The sequence below is a fragment of the Panulirus ornatus genome, chromosome 12 (genome assembly GCF_036320965.1).
Source record: "Panulirus ornatus isolate Po-2019 chromosome 12, ASM3632096v1, whole genome shotgun sequence".
NCBI lineage: Eukaryota > Metazoa > Arthropoda > Malacostraca > Decapoda > Palinuridae > Panulirus > Panulirus ornatus.
The window spans coordinates 69814884-69832583 of record NC_092235.1 but is presented as its reverse complement, the minus strand read 5'-3'; the positions used below and the strand labels follow the sequence as shown (position 1 = coordinate 69832583).

The following is a 17700-nucleotide window of genomic DNA, read 5'->3' as shown; positions in this document are numbered from 1 at the left end:
ATATGATTAGAGATATGATTGCAAGGGATCTATTTATTTTTCCGTATTAATGATTTTAAGTAAGGCGTTAGTAGTTTAGGAGGGTAACTATGAGGTTACTTGATGGAAAAGAAGCCAGTACAGTTCTAGAAATCAACAGAATATATGTAAACTTCATCTGATCTCTGTAGCTGTCAAGATTCATCCAAATGTTCATTATTATGCTTGAAATATACCAGTCACACTAACGAGAATGCACTGCCAACATGGTGCTGGATGTCAACAAGTTAAAGACACAGCAAGCAGCCATGTAATCCTGAGTAGAGGAATATAATTTAGGTATGTTTTTAATGTTATATCAGAAATATATGGTTGTTGTGCTCTTCTGCTTCCATCCACTTATCAAGTGTGCTTTCAAGGGAGTATTCTTGTGATTGTTCTTATCTAAAAGTTCATGTACATATTCTTTACCATTATTTCTTTGCACAGGTAATCATAAGAATGACTTACATAAAATTTATTTGGGAGGATTATTTGATCAGTTTCCTGATGAGAATGCATCAGATTTTTTTCATACATACATGAATCACTTTGTGGAGAAAGCAGACAACAATAATATTATTATTCTTAAACTACAACATTGATAATTAAAGTAAGTTTTGGTCCATAGGGAAAATTAGGTGAGGTTTTCATAAGTTTTATCATTTCTAGAAGTATTTCACTTTGCATTGATTAACCTTACTTGTGGTATAAAGGGGGTGACATTGTCAATGCCCAGGCCGAACTAGGGCATATGAAGTGGTAAGAATAAACCATGGAATAGTTTATTGAACTTGATTGTGGATGTTAGACTCTGGTTATGGTGCAAGTCTAGTATAAATGATAAATGGAGAATGGATATGTGAGAGGTAAGGAAGGGGAATTGCTGAATCAAAAACAAGAAATGAAAGGAAGATGGAGAGAGTACTTTGATAAGTGTGGGCAAGGTGAGGCAGCATTTGTTGCATGTATGGGTATGGAGGATGGAAGGAAAAGGTTACAGGTGCAAGGGCCTATAGCAAGAAGAAAGGTATAAAGGGTGGTAATAATACTGAAGGTAGGAAAGGCACCTGGAGTGGATGTGGCTGAAATGTTGAAGTATGGAGAAACTGATAAGAGTGAATGCATTTGATATGTGATTAGCACGGAAACAGAAGGTTGTGCCCAAGGATAGGATGAAAGCAGCTATTGTTTGTTTATTCAAAGGAAAATATGCTCTGGATGTAAGTAGCAGTTATAGGGGAATAATTCTGTTAAACATACCAGGAGTGTATGCAAGTGTGTTGATTAATAAAGTGATTGAGAGGGACTGAATGCAGAATAGTAATGAGCAAGGGGGTTTTAGGAAAGGTAGGGGATGCGTGGATCAGATTTTTTTTTTATGAACATTCACTGTGGAAAAATATATAGGAAAAGTAAGAAGCTGTACAGTTACATGTAGGTTTAATGGATCTGGAGAAAGCTTATGACATAGTTGAGGGAATGCTTCATGCAATGTGCTAAGGGTATACAGAATAGGGGTATGACTGTTGGATGGTGAGGTAGCCCTCTGCATGAGTAAGAATGAATGGAAAGTTGAGCAGAAGGTTTAGTATGCATGTTGATGTGAGGTAGGGTTGTGTGATGTCACATTGGCTTTTTACCATATATATGAATTGAGCGATAAAAGGAGTAAAGGCAAAACTGGGGAAATTGGGTGCAAAGATGGAGTGCAGCAGTGAGGCATGGTGGCTAGTGACAAGCCTGTTTATGGATGATACTATGTTGTTTGCTGAGAACAAAGAGGAGTTGCAGGTGGTTGTAAGTGTGTTTTACAATGTGTAAGCATAGGCGATTGAAGGTTAATGCAAGTAAAGTAAAGTAATGGTGTTTGAATGGAAACAGTTAGATTATAAATTTTCCAAAACTTCTGAGTGAAAGAAGGAAGTATACTAAACTTTCTTATAGATATGGGAGGAGAAAGAGTGGAAAAAGTGAGAGAATTTAAGTATTTTGGGGCTGTCTCGGGTGTGTTTGGTGATAAGGAAGGATATATAAGGGAGAGAAAAGTACAAGGTAGTTGAGTCATATGGTCCATTAATAGAATAATGAAGGGTAGAGGTGTGAGTATGGAAGTGAAGAAAGGATTGAGGGACAACATAGTTCTCTTGACTCTGACCTATACAGCCAAAACATGGAGATGGAATGAGTCACAGAGGTCAAGAATCCAGGTGGTGGGAATGAACTATTTGAGAAGAGCATGTTGTTTAACTAGATGGAATGAAAAAAGAAATTGGGGATGTATGAGAGATGTGGTATGACAGGGAATGCAAAGGGAATGAATTGTGGAATGGTAGAGTGCGTGAAATGAAATATTTTGAGCTAGTTTGGGGATGTGGAAAGAATACAAGATGGGTAGTTTACAAGGAGAGTGTATGGTAGCACAGTACAATTAAAGGGGTTGATGTGAGAGGAAGACCACCAGTGACATGGAGAAATAGAGTGGAAGAATACTAGAGAGGGAGAAATGGTGGAAGAATGTGTGGACTTGTGTTTGTGTGGGAGGCATAAAGGACAGGGGTAAGTGGAGACTCATTATCTGTGGCCATCCCCTTGATGGGATTTCCTGGAGGGAGCAGGCATCAGAGATATAGATAAATATATAATCTGGAGAATGTAGTGTACTGATAAATGTAAAGAATGTTGTGTATTAATTAAGCTCCCAACCAAAATGGGATTTTTGGAACCATTTGAAATATTTTGGAGATGGGATGTTAGAATTACTGAATATCTAGGTTGTTTAGAAAAATTTGAATTATTTAAAAAGAATAACTTTCGATATTTACTTGTTTCATATTCAAGGTTAACATTCTTTAAATTGTCCTTACAAATCAGTATTCAAAAAGTTGACATTTAGTCTACCTTGTATGATTTTGCTTTATTTATTGTTGAATTGGCAGTTACTGTTAAAGCCAAGGTACAGAAGAAATAGAGATAATAGATGGTAATTCTGGTTAGGTGTCTGGGTCTCTGGCTACTTACCTGGGGAACTCAAAGTAGAGTTGTAAGCTATCACATGGTTAGGCCAGTGACATTCCTCATCTGAAATTTGTATTTACCTGCCAGTCATATGCTAGGGATCAAACCAATGCCACTGGATTAGAAGTCAGCAATGCTAACTGCTTCATCACAAAGGTGGTTGACATGTGTTTTTGAAATATTATTTTGTTATAAGCTATATCGTTCTCTTTGTAAACAAAATTTCCCAGTGTCTTACCAGGAGGCTTTTTTTAATCCAGATTTATTTTATTTTCTGGTAAAATATTTCTTGGCGAGAGAAACTTTAACCTTGATGGAGTGGCTTCCACATGTTTTTGATTCATCTTCATGTTCAGACAGTTGATACCTAGTTTGTTAGTGGGTAAGTGAATGACCACCTTTCAGCATGTGATTATTAGCACATGTCCTTGCCTTAACTTCAGCCCGAGGATATATGCTTTGAGGCAGACAATGAAATGGAATGCTTCCATCTGAGTGATTTTAGAACTTTATATTTCAGTCTCTAAGTGCCAGTATGCATCACCTGTGGCAATAGTGGGGAGAGCATTTTAGTTTTATAGAGTTTTAGTATCTTGTTGAAAAGGACACCAGGACATATGTTTCAAAGAAATACGGTGTCATGTTTGGACTCAATACTCATATTCTTTCCATATTAAGATACTTTTCATTTGTTAGTGTGTTGCAGGTGCTTTGCAGTCATGATTCTTAAGGACTCCCCTTTTGCGGATAATGTGCGTGAGCTGCTGAGAACGCTAGATTCAGAAGCTCTTCTGGCTATGGCCCGGACATCATCAAACAACCGTATTTTGCCTCTCAGCTCTGATGGTAGTATATCATTTGCAGTGAATTTTTTAAAAGCCTGTATATCATGTATTCAGTTTGATATGGCTCATACTGGATCACATCTGAACAGCACATTGCATATACCAAACTTTCAGTATATGCAATAGTTGTCTTTAAATAGCTTAAATTTTTTTCTGTTCAAATCAGTAGTATTTGATCTCTCAAGAGTCATTACTGTGGGAGATATACTTTTTCTCCTCTTAATCATTCTACAGGTAATCCCCACTTAAAGTCGTTTGATTTTATAGTAGTTGCGTTATAGGGCATTACTTTACTTAAAATAGTAACTGATCTGGTTGAAGTAATGTGCTATAATTGCTTTCTGTGGTTCATTATTGTTTTTTATTGATGAGCAAGTAATGAATGGAGGGCAGAGTTTAGAATATGAATCCCTAAACAAAAGGGTTGAAAGGATGATGTGCATCAATAAAAAGAAAACAGTTCAGGATCTTGGTAGAAAAACAAACTAGCATTTAAAGAAGAATAGCAAGCTATTCTTGAAGGAGGTGAAAAGAGTAGAAGATAGGGATGTATAAGGAGTGAAAGAATATTAGACTTGTCTTGGAGAATGCTGGGAACAAAGGTTTAAGTTTGCAAGAAAATTTTTATGATGTGATTGGAAATTATTATGAGACGTGTTTATTGATGCAATAGTAACAGGCTTTTGTTGGTGAAAAATTGGAAGCTGAGGATGAGTCTGAGTATTTGGGAATGAAATTTAATGGGAATGGTAGTGGGAAAGTATTTATTTATTTATTATACTTTGTCACTGTCTCCCACGTTAGTGAGGTAGCGTAAGAAAACAGACGAAAGAATGGCCCAACCCACCCACATACACAAGTATATACATACACGTCCACACATGCACATATACATACCTATACATCTCAATGTACACACAGAGACATATACACACATGTACATAATTCATACTGTCTGCCCTTATTCATTCCCGTCACCACCCCGCCACACATGAAATGACAACCCCCTCCCCCTGCATGTACGCAAGGCAGCACTAGGAAAAGACATCAAAGGCCACATTCATTCACACTCAGTCTCTAGCTGTCATGTATAATGTACCATAACCACAGCTCCCTTTCCATATCCAGGCCCCAGAGAACTTTCCATGGTTTACCCCAGACGCTTCACATGCCCTGGGAAAGTAGAAGCAGAAATTAGGGTCATGCAAGGGGATATAAATTGAGTTGTGCTGAAGGCTATGGCAAATTGGAAAATTCAAACCTAGGTTATGCAAGAAGAATATTTATCTCATTGCTGATGTATAGCACCTTTATAATTTGTCAAAAAGCCTTCCATGGTTGACTTTAGGATAAGATAGAGTGGGCATTTGCTTAGGGGCCTCCAGAAAGCTGTTTTAGAAAAATTGTTTTATTAGTGTTAAAGGACAGTTGACTTGGTTGTCATTTCTGAATCTGCAGGCATGTAGAATAAAGCTATGTGATGTAGATTTTTGTTCAACTTTTCTAGATTGTATAAAATTGTGTTGTGCAGTGTAGTACAAATTTTATTAGGTAATGAGGAATGATGACTATTGTGATAGGATGATCAGTCAAGCACTTCTGAGGGACCTCCAGAGCTCTACATCTGACCTTAAAGCCTTCATATAGAGACTTTTATGGTATCCTCACACATTACTGTTTCTGTAATATACCGTATATCACATGCATGTAATATACTTTGTATTAATTCTTGCCACTACCACCTCTGCCAGCCTTATAGACAGCCTGATTTTTAATTCTTTTACAGTATTATTTCTACACTGCAGCTGTCTTATATCAAATACAAAATAGTAACTGCAGAGCAGTCATGTGAGCAACTTTAGTGACAATTTGATTGCATTATGTGGTAAAAATACTTGACCTTTTAATGCATTTCAGTGTATATGAAAATCTTTTGGAAAATTGGTTTTATAGTTTCACTTAGATACCACTTTCTGCTAATGCATGTGATACTTTTAGGTGGGGAATGCCTTTTTTTTTATATCTATGTATTTTTATTTGCCTGTTTCTTTTTACAAAAAAGATGCATGTTTTTAACCATATTCACATTGTAGTGCAGTCCATACAGTTGAAGAGAATAAACATGTTTCTAATGTTACTTCATTACAATAAGGTTTTGAAGTAACTTTTAAAGAAGTTGCAATTTTTTTTTCAAAAGTATCACTTGACACCATAAAATATCTTTGTTATTTCACATTTCATTGATGTAATATTCCACATTGTACATTCTTTCCATTTTATCTTAGCAAAAGTATTTGGCTTGTGTAACAAATTAGCACATTATAGATATCGGTGATCAGTGAATATAGGAATTCATGGTTAAATTCTATATCACTGTTATGTGTAAGTTATTGGAAGAGTCAGGAAATATTTTGACTATGTGAATGACTGAAGCGGAAGAGAATACATAGTAATGTTGCATTTTATGAATGCATAATTTTCCCTGAAAAATATTCGCATGAAAATACGAGGTATAGTTATAATTCATAATTGTCTTTTGCTTGTATCAAGGCATCCTTCAACTATGATATTTTATCATACTTGTATATTGCTGTAGAGATTCCAAGAACCTTATATAACAGAATGGAAAGCCAGATGACTGAAAGGCTTTTGTGACTGCCTTTGAAATTTTATTTCTCATTGAAATAGAGTTTGTATATCTGATATAAGATAAGCTAGCATAAAATTTTTATAGGATCTGTATGTTTTATGGAACCTGTTAGCTAAATTTACAACAGGGAACTTGTTTCTAAACAATATATTCCTTCACAGCTTTCAGTTTCACTCCTGAGATGAATTTTTTCCATAGATGAATATTATTTCTTAAAACTTTTTTTTTTGTTCATATTTTATGAACAATGATGATTATCTGATGATTAATTTTTGAAGATAGACTCATGAAAGTAGTTAGCATTCAGTACTTTTATGAGGAGGCATTTGGCTTAGTGAGCCAGATGGTAATCAACAGTTCAGACAGTTTCTGTGAAAACACATCTGAATAGGTTTGTTTAGAAACAACATAGATTTTATTCGTACCTGATTGCCATTTCACTTGTTAGCAATGTAGCGCCAGGAACAGATGGAAAGGCCGCCTTTGCTCACATTAATTTTCTCTCTGTTATGAGTAATGCACCGAAACCACAGCTATCTGTCCACATCCATGTCCACAGACCTTTCCAGTGTTTACCCCAGATGCTTTGCATGTCCTAGTTCAGTCCATTGTCAGCATATTGACCTCAGTATACCACATCATTCCAGTTCATCCTGTCCTGTGCATACTTTTCACCCACCTGCATGTTCAGGCCCCAATCACTCAAAATCTTTTTCACTCCATCCTTGCATCTCCAATTTGGTTTCCTTGTTTGCCTTATTCCCTTCACTTTTGACAATTGTGTTCTTTTTTGTCAACCTTTCTTCACCTATTCTCCCCATATGTCCAAATCATTTCGTCATATCCTCTTCAGCTCTCTGTGCAAAACTCTTTATTATCACATCTCTCTCATACCCTGTCATTACTTACTCGACCAAACCACCTCACACCACAAAATATCCTCAAACATTTCATTACTAACACTTCCACCCTCCTCAGCCAAGCCTTATTTATAGCCCATGCTTTGCATCCATATAATATTGTTTTACTACTATACTTTCAAACATACCCATTTTTGCCATCCCAGATAATGTTCTCTCTTTGCACACATCCTTCCCTCACCCTTGCACCCATTCTATGATTCACTTCTGATTTCATGCTCCATTCGCTGCCATGTCCACTTCCAGGTATCTGAAAACTTCACTTCCTCCAAGTTTTCTAAACCTAACAACCTTGCTTTTATTTGCATTACTCTGAACTTCCTCCTTTTACATGCTCTTCCAAACTCAGTCACCATGTTTGGCAGTTTCTCACTTGAATCTGCCACCAGTGCTGTATCATCAGCAATTAATAACTGACTCACTTCCCAGACCCTCTCATCCCCTCTCACGTTTACCTCCCTCACCTCTCCCATCCATTAGTAAATTGAACAACCATAGTGACGTTATATATCTCTGCCACAGATCAACATTTGCTTGGAACCATTCAATTCTCTCTTTCCACTCTTACTTATCACACATGCCTTATGTAAACCCTTGATAAAAACTTCTCACTGCTTCTGGCAATTTCCTCAAACAACAATTCTTCTTAAGACCTTCTACAAGGTTTCTCTATCAACCCTATCTTGTATTTTCTACAGATCCATCTATGCCACATACAAATCCATCTTTTTCTCTAAGTATTTCTTATGCACATTCTTTTAAGCAAACACCTGATGCACACATTCTTTGCCACTAATGAAAGTACACTGCTCCTCAGTCTGATGCTCTGTACATGCCTTCACCCTCTCTGTCAATCCCTTTCCATACAACTTACCAGGTACTCTCAACTAACTTATGCCCCTGTTGCATTATAAATGCAGTCTGCCACCCCTTAGGTACCTTACCATGTTCCATACATACATTGAATCCTTACCAACCAGTCAACAACATAGTTACCTCCTTTCTTGATAAATTCAACTGCAGTACCATCCACTCCAGTTGCTTTACCACATTTCATCTTATGTATGGCTTTCACCATCTCTTCTCTTCACCAAACCACTCTTCATGACTCTTTCACTTGGCATACCATCTCAACCCAAATACCCTACATGTGCCACACTGTCATCGCACACACTTCAGAATACTCACTCCATCTTCTCACTTAATCATTTCATCTTCTCCCTTAATCATTTCCTGTTACCATTTTTCTTTTGACCTCTTCACCGATATTCCTATTTGTTCTCTTGTCCTTTGCACATTATTAACCTCCTCCCAAAAATCTTAACCTCTTTAAAGTTTAATGATACTCACTTACCGTAACTCTTCCCTTTTTTCAACCTCTGCACGTTCCTCCTGACCCCCTGATGCTGCCTCTTATATGCCTCCCAATCATTTGCACTCCTCCCCTGTAAGTACCACTCAAATGTATTTCTTTTTTCTTTCACTAGCAGCTTTACTTCTTCCCACCGTTCATTACACTGTCTGATCTGCCCACCTCCCACCCTTTGCATGCCACATGAATATCTCACACATGCTAGCGCTGCTTCCCTGAATAACTCCCATTCCTCACCCACTGCCCTTGCTTCATTTACTCTCTTCTTTTGCCATTCTTCACTCAGTCTCTTCTGGTGTCTTTTCACACAAGTCTCTTTTCAATGCTCACTTACTGTCACCACTTTCTTCTCACCTACATTATTTCCTCTTTTCCCAAAAACCTCTGTAAATCTTCACTCTCACCTCTGTTAGATAGTGATCAGATATCCCACTAGCTGCCTATCTCAGCATCTTTATATCCAAAAGTCCCCCCTTTATGTACCTATCAATTTATATGTAATTCAGTAATGCCCGCTGACCATCTCTCCTAGTGACATATGTATGCTTGTTTATATCCCTCTTTTTAAACTAGGTATACCAGTCACCATTCTTTTTTCAGCTCACAACTCCATAAACTATTTATATCCATTCTTTATATTGAATGCTCCATACCCTCCAATTATAACCTCAGCTGCCACATTACTCACCTTTGCATTCAAATCACCCATCACCACTACCCGGTCTCTTGCATCAAAACTCCTAACACACTCAGCTGCTCCCAAAACACTTGCCTCTCATGATCTTTGTTTTCATGGCCAGGTGCATGAGAACTAATAATCACCTCTCTTGCCATCCACTTTCATTTTTACCCACATCAGTCTAGAATTTACTTCATCACACTCCTTCACACAATCCTATAACTCTTGCTTCTGGAGTGGTGCTGCTTCCTTAGCTTTTGTCCTCTCACCACCATCTGACTTTACTCCTTAGGCATTTCCAAACCATTCTTCCCCTTAACCCTTGAGCTTTGTTTCACTTGGAGCCAGAACATCAAGGTTTCTTTCCTCAAACATGCTGACTACCTCTCCTCTCTTCTCATCTTAATTACATCCACTATCACTTAGACACCTTAGTGTGAGCCTTCGAAGAGGATGAGCACTCCTTATCTGCCTCCTTCTTCTGTTCCATCTTTTAGAAATTGAAATACAAGAAGGTGGTATTTCTAGGTCCCTGCTCCTGCTTCTTTTAGTTGCCTTCTACTACACTCAGGGAATAAGGAGGTAGAATTCTGAATTAATATGGGAGACAACCTTTTTAGAAAAAAAATAAATTGACTATTCTGCAGTCATTCCCAAAGATGGGCCATGAATTAATACAGTTTTGATGGCTGGAACTATGTTCATATCCTACGTCAGGAAAAAGATATTTTTGCTTTCATTCACACTTAAACTGGCTTCTATCTGTGATTTAAGTCTGAACAGTTTAGATATAAAATGATGATGGTCAGTATGATTGAGATCCTTTTGTATTATTGAATAACACTATATTGATAACACTATATTGATAATTGTATTAGAAATACTTACTGGCAGCAGATGGCACCATGGAAGCAGAAGTGAATCATAGGGTGGGGGAGGGGGCGAAAGTTCTGGGAGCGTTGAAGAATGTGTGGAAGTCGAGAACATTATCTCGGAAAGCAAAAATGGGTATGTTTGAAAGAATAGTTATTCCAGCGATGTTGTATGGTTGCGAGGCGTGGGCTATGGATAGAGTTGTGCGCAGGAGGGTGGATGTGCTGGAAATGAGTTGTTTGAGGACAATATGTGGTGTGAGATGGTGTTATCGAGTAAGTAATAATAGGGTAAGAGATGTGTGGTGATAAAAAGAGTGTGGTTGGGAGAGCAGAAGAGGGTGTTCTGAAATGGTTTGGTCACATGGAGAGAATGAGTGAGGAAAGATTGACCAAGAGGATATATGTGTCAGAGGTGGAGGGAACGAGAAGTGGGAGACCTAATTGGAGGTGGAAAGATGGAGTGAAAAAGATTTTGAGTGATCGGGGCCTGAACATGCAGGAGGGTGAAAGGCGTGCAAGGAATAGAGTGAATTGGAACGATGTGGTATACCGGGGTCGATGTGCTGTCAATGGATTGAACCAGGGCATGTGAAGCGTCTGGAGTAAACCATGGAAAGTTCTGTGGAGCCTGGATGTGGAAAAGGAGCTGTGGTTTCGGTGCATTATTACATGACAGCTAGAGACTGAATGTGAACGAATGTGGCCTTTGTTGTCTTTTCCTAGTGCTACCTCATGCACATTTGGGGGGAGGGGGTTGTTATTCCATGTGTGGCAGGGTGGCGATGGGAATGAATGAAAGCAGACAGTATGAATTATGTACATGTGTATATATGTATATGTCTGTGTGTATATATATGTATACGTTGAGATGTATAGGTATGTATATTTGCATGTGTGGACGTGTATGTATATACATGTGTATGTGGGTGGGTTGGGCCATTGTTTCGTCTGTTTCCTTGCGCTACCTCGCTAACGCGGGAGACAGCGACAAAGCAGAATAAATAAAATGATAAATACTTACTGTAAATATATGGAATATTATGAATACAGCTTAGTTCTAGTCCAAATTTGTAACTCTCTTCCAGAGGCCATTGAGATCATTCTCATCCACACACCTGACCTGGGACGTCTCTTTTCTTACCGTCGTATGACTGCACAAGTCCTTTTCCTTTACCTGCACAAAAAGGATGTTGGGATTGTGGGTTATGCCAGCAAGCATCAACTTATTATGGCGGTACAAGAAGTATGGGTGAGTTATATGAGTATTAGATGTATTGTGGATGAGGATGAAAGTATCTATCTACATATCTGGTGCATTGTTCTTCCTCTGGACTATTTTCTCATAAGGATGATCACAATATGTCTCCAGGCTTCCCCTATCCAAACAGATTTTTATAACATTCTCCATCCTGTTCATATCTTTTGAGGTCCTCTCCAAAGATAATGAAGCTTATGAAATCCTTTGAACTTACTGTTAAGAAGATATTGGGTGAACAAGTATTTGATTCTGTGGATGAGTTACAATTTGCTCATGTAGAAAATAGATGTGTAGAGGATGCTGCTCTGTCTGTTATTGATAATATACTTTCTCATGTAGCTGGAACAGACAAGTTGGGTAAACAATATGCAAAAATTCTATTTGTTGATTTTAGTACAGCATTTAACACCTAGCAGCCACATATGATACAAAATGTTAATGATATGACTGTTTATTCTCATTTTGTACTCTGGATAAATGTATTTTTATCCAGTAGGCTTCTGTAAGTTAAATTCTTCAACACATGCTCCAACATGATTGTTACCTACGCTAGAACCCCACAGGGGTGTGTCCTATCAACAATTTTTTTTGACATTATACACCAGTGACTGTACAGCATGAGATGTAGTAACAGGATCTTTAAATATGCAGATGACAGCTCTTGTAAGTCTTTGTCTCGAGAGTGATTTGGGGTGTAGAGAGGTAGTTGAACATTTTAATGCCTGGTGCAAGAACAACTATTTAGAGCTTAATGTGAGGAAAACAAAAGAAATGGTTCCAGATTTTAGTAGACAACATTAGAACACCTGCCTCTTTATGCCAGTAATGAAATGGTTGAAAAGATTAACGATTATAAGTATATTGGAACAATCATAGATGATAGATTTAGTTTTGTGAGCAATGTTACCGCAGTTTACAAAAAGGTCCAAACTAGATTAAAAATTGATTGTGAAATAGTGAATATTTTATACACATTAGTTGTACAGTCCATTGTGTCATTTGCTATAACTTGTTGGTTTGGGAACTGTGCCAATGAGTTTAAAATGAAATTGATTAAGGTAATCAGTGTAAGAAAAGGGAGTAGGTAATATAAGATCTCCGTTGAAGTTGTATGATTGGGCCATTATTCAAAGATGTAATGTAATTGTGAAAAATAAAGAACATGAATGGGCTACTATTCAGATATAATGTAATTATGAAAGACAATGAAATCATCACTTTTAACTCGATATCATATGTAGCTGTCAGGTAAAAGTCTATGATTTATTCGGTGTCATACTGCCAGATAGGATATGTCTTCATGCCTTTTCATGTGAGATTGTTAGATGAATTAAAAGACAAGGCAAATATCAAATGCATGTAACATACTTGGACATGATGGCCATGGGTCAAATTAAGGTTAGTGTGTTTGTTATCTTTGTAGTTGTTTGTTTCTCTTAGACATTATTTCTTTTCTACTTTCTACACCCTGGAAAATGTACATGTTTCATTTTATATGAATAATAAGGTATTTATTTATATATTTTATTATACTTTGTCGCTGTCTCCCGCTTTAGGGAGGTAGTGCAAGGAAACAGGCAAAAGAATGGCCCAACCCACCCACATACACGTGTATATACATACACGTCCACACAAGCCATCACTGCTTCCCTAAATACATCCCATTCCTCCCCCACTCCCCTTATGTCATTTGTTCTCAGGTTTTTTCCATTCTGTACTCAGTCTCTCCTGGTACTTCCTCACACAAGTCTCCTCCCTAAGATCACTTACTCTCTCTACTCTCTTAACCCCAACATTCTCTCTTCTTTTCTGAAAACCTCTACAAATCTTCACCTTCGCTTCCACAAGATAATGATCAGACATCCCTCCAGTTGCACCTCTCGACACATTAACATCCAAAAGTTTCTCTTTCACGCGTCTCTCAATTAACACATAATCCAATAACACTCTCTGGCCATCTCTCCTACTTACATACGTATACTTATATATATTTCTCTTTTTAAACCAGGTATTCCCAATCACCAGTCCTTTTTCAGCACATAAATCTACAAGCTCTTCACCATTTCCATTTACAACACTGAACACCCCATGTACACCAATTATTCCTCAACTGCCCTATTACTCACCTTTGCATTCAAATCACCCGCCACTATAACCCAGTCCCGTGCATCAAAACTACTAACACACTCACTCAGCTGCTTTCAAAACACTTGCCTCTCATGATCTTTCTTCTCATGCCCAGGTGCATACGCACCAATAATCACCCATCTCTCTCCATCAACTTTCAGTTGATCCCATATCAATCTAGTGTTTACTTTTTTACACTCTGTCACACACTCCCACCACTCTTGTTTCAGGAGTAGTGCTACTCCTTCCCTTGCTCTTGTCTTCTAACTAACCCCTGACTTTACTCCCAAGACATTCCCAAACCACTCATCCCCTTTACCTTTGAGCTTCGTTTCACTCAGAGCCAAAACATCCTGGTTCCTTTCCTCAAACATACTACCTATCTCTCCTTTTTTCTCATCTTGGTTACATCCACACACATTTAGACACCTCAATCTGAGCCTTTGAGGAGGATGAGCACTCCCCGCGTGACTCCTTCTTCTGTTTCCCCTTTTAGAAAGTTATGATTATTATTTAAATAGAATAAGATTGCTCCAGATCACAACCAGCACATCTTTATACAATTTCAATTAGATATTGTATACCTTGAAGACTCACTATCTTATAATTTTTTTTTTTTTTTTTTTTTTTTGCTTTGTCGCTGTCTCCCGCGTTTGCGAGGTAGCGCAAGGAAACAGACGAAAGAAATGGCCCAACCCACCCCCATACACATGTATATACATACGTCCACACACGCAAAACATACCTACACAGCTTTCTATGGTTTACCCCAGACGCTTCACATGCCCTGATTCAATCCACTGACAGCACGTCAACCCCGGTATACCACATCGCTCCAATTCACTCTATTCCTTGCCCTCCTTTCACCCTCCTGCATGTTCAGGCCCCGATCACACAAAATCTTTTTCACTCCATCTTTCCACCTCCAATTTGGTCTCCCTCTTCTCCTCGTTCCCTCCACCTCCGACACATATATCCTCTTGGTCAACCTTTCCTCACTCATTCTCTCCATGTGCCCAAACCATTTCAAAACACCCTCTTCTGCTCTCTCAACCACGCTCTTTTTATTTCCACACATCTCTCTTACCCTTACGTTACTTACTCGATCAAACCACCTCACACCACACATTGTCCTCAAACATCTCATTTCCAGCACATCCATCCTCCTGCGCACCACTCTATCCATAGCCCACGCCTCGCAACCATACAACATTGTTGGAACCACTATTCCTTCAAACATACCCATTTTTGCTTTCCGAGATAATGTTCTTGACTTCCACACATTCTTCAAGGCTCCCAGAATTTTCGCCCCCTCCCCCACCCTATGATCCACTTCCGCTTCCATGGTTCCATCCGCTGCCAGATCCACTCCCAGATATCTAAAACACTTCACTTCCTCCAGTTTTTCTCCATTCAAACTCACCTCCCAATTGACTTGACCCTCAACCCTACTGTACCTAATAACCTTGCTCTTATTCACATTTACTCTTAACTTTCTTCTTTCACACACTTTACCAAACTCAGACACCAGCTTCTGCAGTTTCTCACATGAATCAGCCACCAGCGCTGTATCATCAGCGAACAACAACTGACTCACTTCCCAAGCTCTCTCATCCCCAACAGACTTCATACTTGCCCCTCTTTCCAAAACTCTTGCATTCACCTCCCTAACAACCCCATCCATAAACAAATTAAACAACCATGGAGACATCACACACCCCTGCCGCAAACCTACATTCACTGAGAACCAATCACTTTCCTCTCTTCCTACACGTACATATGCCTTTCATCCTTGATAAAAACTTTTCACTGCTTCTAACAACTTGCCTCCCACACCATATATTCTTAATACCTTCCACAGAGCATCTCTATCAACTCTATCATATGCCTTCTCCAGATCCATAAATGCTACATACAAATCCATTTGCTTTTCTAAGTATTTCTCACATACATTCTTCAAAGCAAACACCTGATCCACACATCCTCTACCACTTCTGAAACCACACTGCTCTTCCCCAATCTGATGCTCTGTACATGCCTTCACCCTCTCAATCAATACCCTCCCATATAATTTACCAGGAATACTCAACAAACTTATACCTCTGTAATTTGAGCACTCACTCTTATCCCCTTTGCCTTTGTACAATGGCACTATGCACGCATTCCGCCAATCCTCAGGCACCTCACCATGAGTCATACATACATTAAATAACCTTACCAACCAGTCAACAATACAGTCACCCCCTTTTTTAATAAATTCCACTGCAATACCATCCAAACCTGCTGCCTTGCCGGCTTTCATCTTCTGCAAAGCTTTTACTACCTCTTCTCTCTTTACCAAATCATTTTCCCTAACCCTCTCACTTTGCACACCACCTCGACCAAAACACCCTATATCTGCCACTCTATCATCAAACACATTCAACAAACCTTCAAAATACTCACTCCATCTCCTTCTCACATCACCACTACTTGTTATCACCTCCCCATTTGCGCCCTTCACTGAAGTTCCCATTTGCTCCCTTGTCTTACGCACTTTATTTACCTCCTTCCGGAACATCTTTTTATTCTCCCTAGAATTTAATGATACTCTCTCACCCCAACTCTCATTTGCCCTTTTTTCACCTCTTGCACCTTTCTCTTGACCTCCTGTCTCTTTCTTTTATACATCTCCCACTCAATTGCATTTTTTCCCTGCAAAAATCGTCCCAATGCCTCCCTCTTCTCTTTCATTAATACTCTTACTTCTTCATCCCACCACTCACTACCCTTTCTAATCAACCCATCTCCCACTCTTCTCATGCCACAAGCATCTTTTGCACAATCCATCACTGATTCCCTAAATACATCCCATTCCTCCCCCACTCCCCTTACTTCCATTGTTCTCACCTTTTTCCATTCTGTACTCAGTCTCTCCTGGTACTTCCTCACACAAGTCTCCTTCCCAAGCTCACTTACTCTCACCACCCTCTTCACCCCAACATTCACTCTTCTTTTCTGAAAACCCATACAAATCTTCACCTTAGCCTCCACAAGATAATGATCAGACATCCCTCCAGTTGCACCTCTCAGCACATTAACATCCAAAAGTCTCTCTTTCGCGCGCCTGTCAATTAACACGTAATCCAATAACGCTCTCTGGCCATCTATCCTACTTACATAAGTATACTTATGTATATCTCGCTTTTTAAACCAGGTATTCCCAATCATCAGTCCTTTTTCAGCACATAAATCTACAAGCTCTTTACCATTTCCATTTACAACACTGAACACCCCATGTATACCAATTATTCCCTCAACTGCCACATTACTCACCTTTGCATTCAAATCACCCATCACTATAACCCGGTCTCGTGCATCAAAACCACTAACACACTCATTCAGCTGCTCCCAAAACACTTGCCTCTCATGATCTTTCTTCTCATGCCCAGGTGCATATGCACCAATAATCACCCATCTCTCTCCATCAACTTTCAGTTTTACCCATATTAATCGAGAATTTACTTTCTTACTTTCTATCACATACTCCCACAACTCCTGTTTCAGGAGTACTGCTACTCCTTTCCTTGCTCTTGTCCTCTCACTAACCCCTGACTTTACTCCCAAGACATTCCCAAACCACTCTTCCCCTTTACCCTTGAGCTTCGTTTCACTCAGAGCCAAAACATCCAGGTTCCTTTCCTCAAACATACTACCTATCTCTCCTTTCTTCACATCTTGGTTACATCCACACACATTTAGGCACCCCAATCTGAGCCTTCGAGGAGGATGAGCACTCCCCACGTGACTCCTTCTGTTTCCCATTTTCCCCCGGGAGCGGGGGGCCAGAAATCCTCCCCTCCTTGTACTTTTTTAACTTTCTAAAATGGGGTCTTATAATTATAGTTAAGAATAACAAGTAAGGCAATGGTAATTTTGGTGACATGAGTTTTCTTGTT

At 38.9% G+C, this 17700-nt stretch overlaps 1 protein-coding gene across 2 annotated transcripts in view; it reads left to right on the top strand.

Moving 5' to 3' along the window:
* Positions 1-17700, top strand: part of LOC139752218 (uncharacterized protein C3orf38 homolog) — a 30900-nt gene that overhangs the window by 507 nt on the left and 12693 nt on the right. For both annotated transcript variants that reach the window (XM_071668229.1, XM_071668227.1), the window contains exons 2-3: positions 3733-3882; positions 11463-11626. In XM_071668229.1, the coding sequence (XP_071524330.1) occupies positions 3733-3882; positions 11463-11626 (314 nt within the window). The remainder of the gene's footprint in view (positions 1-3732; positions 3883-11462; positions 11627-17700) is intronic.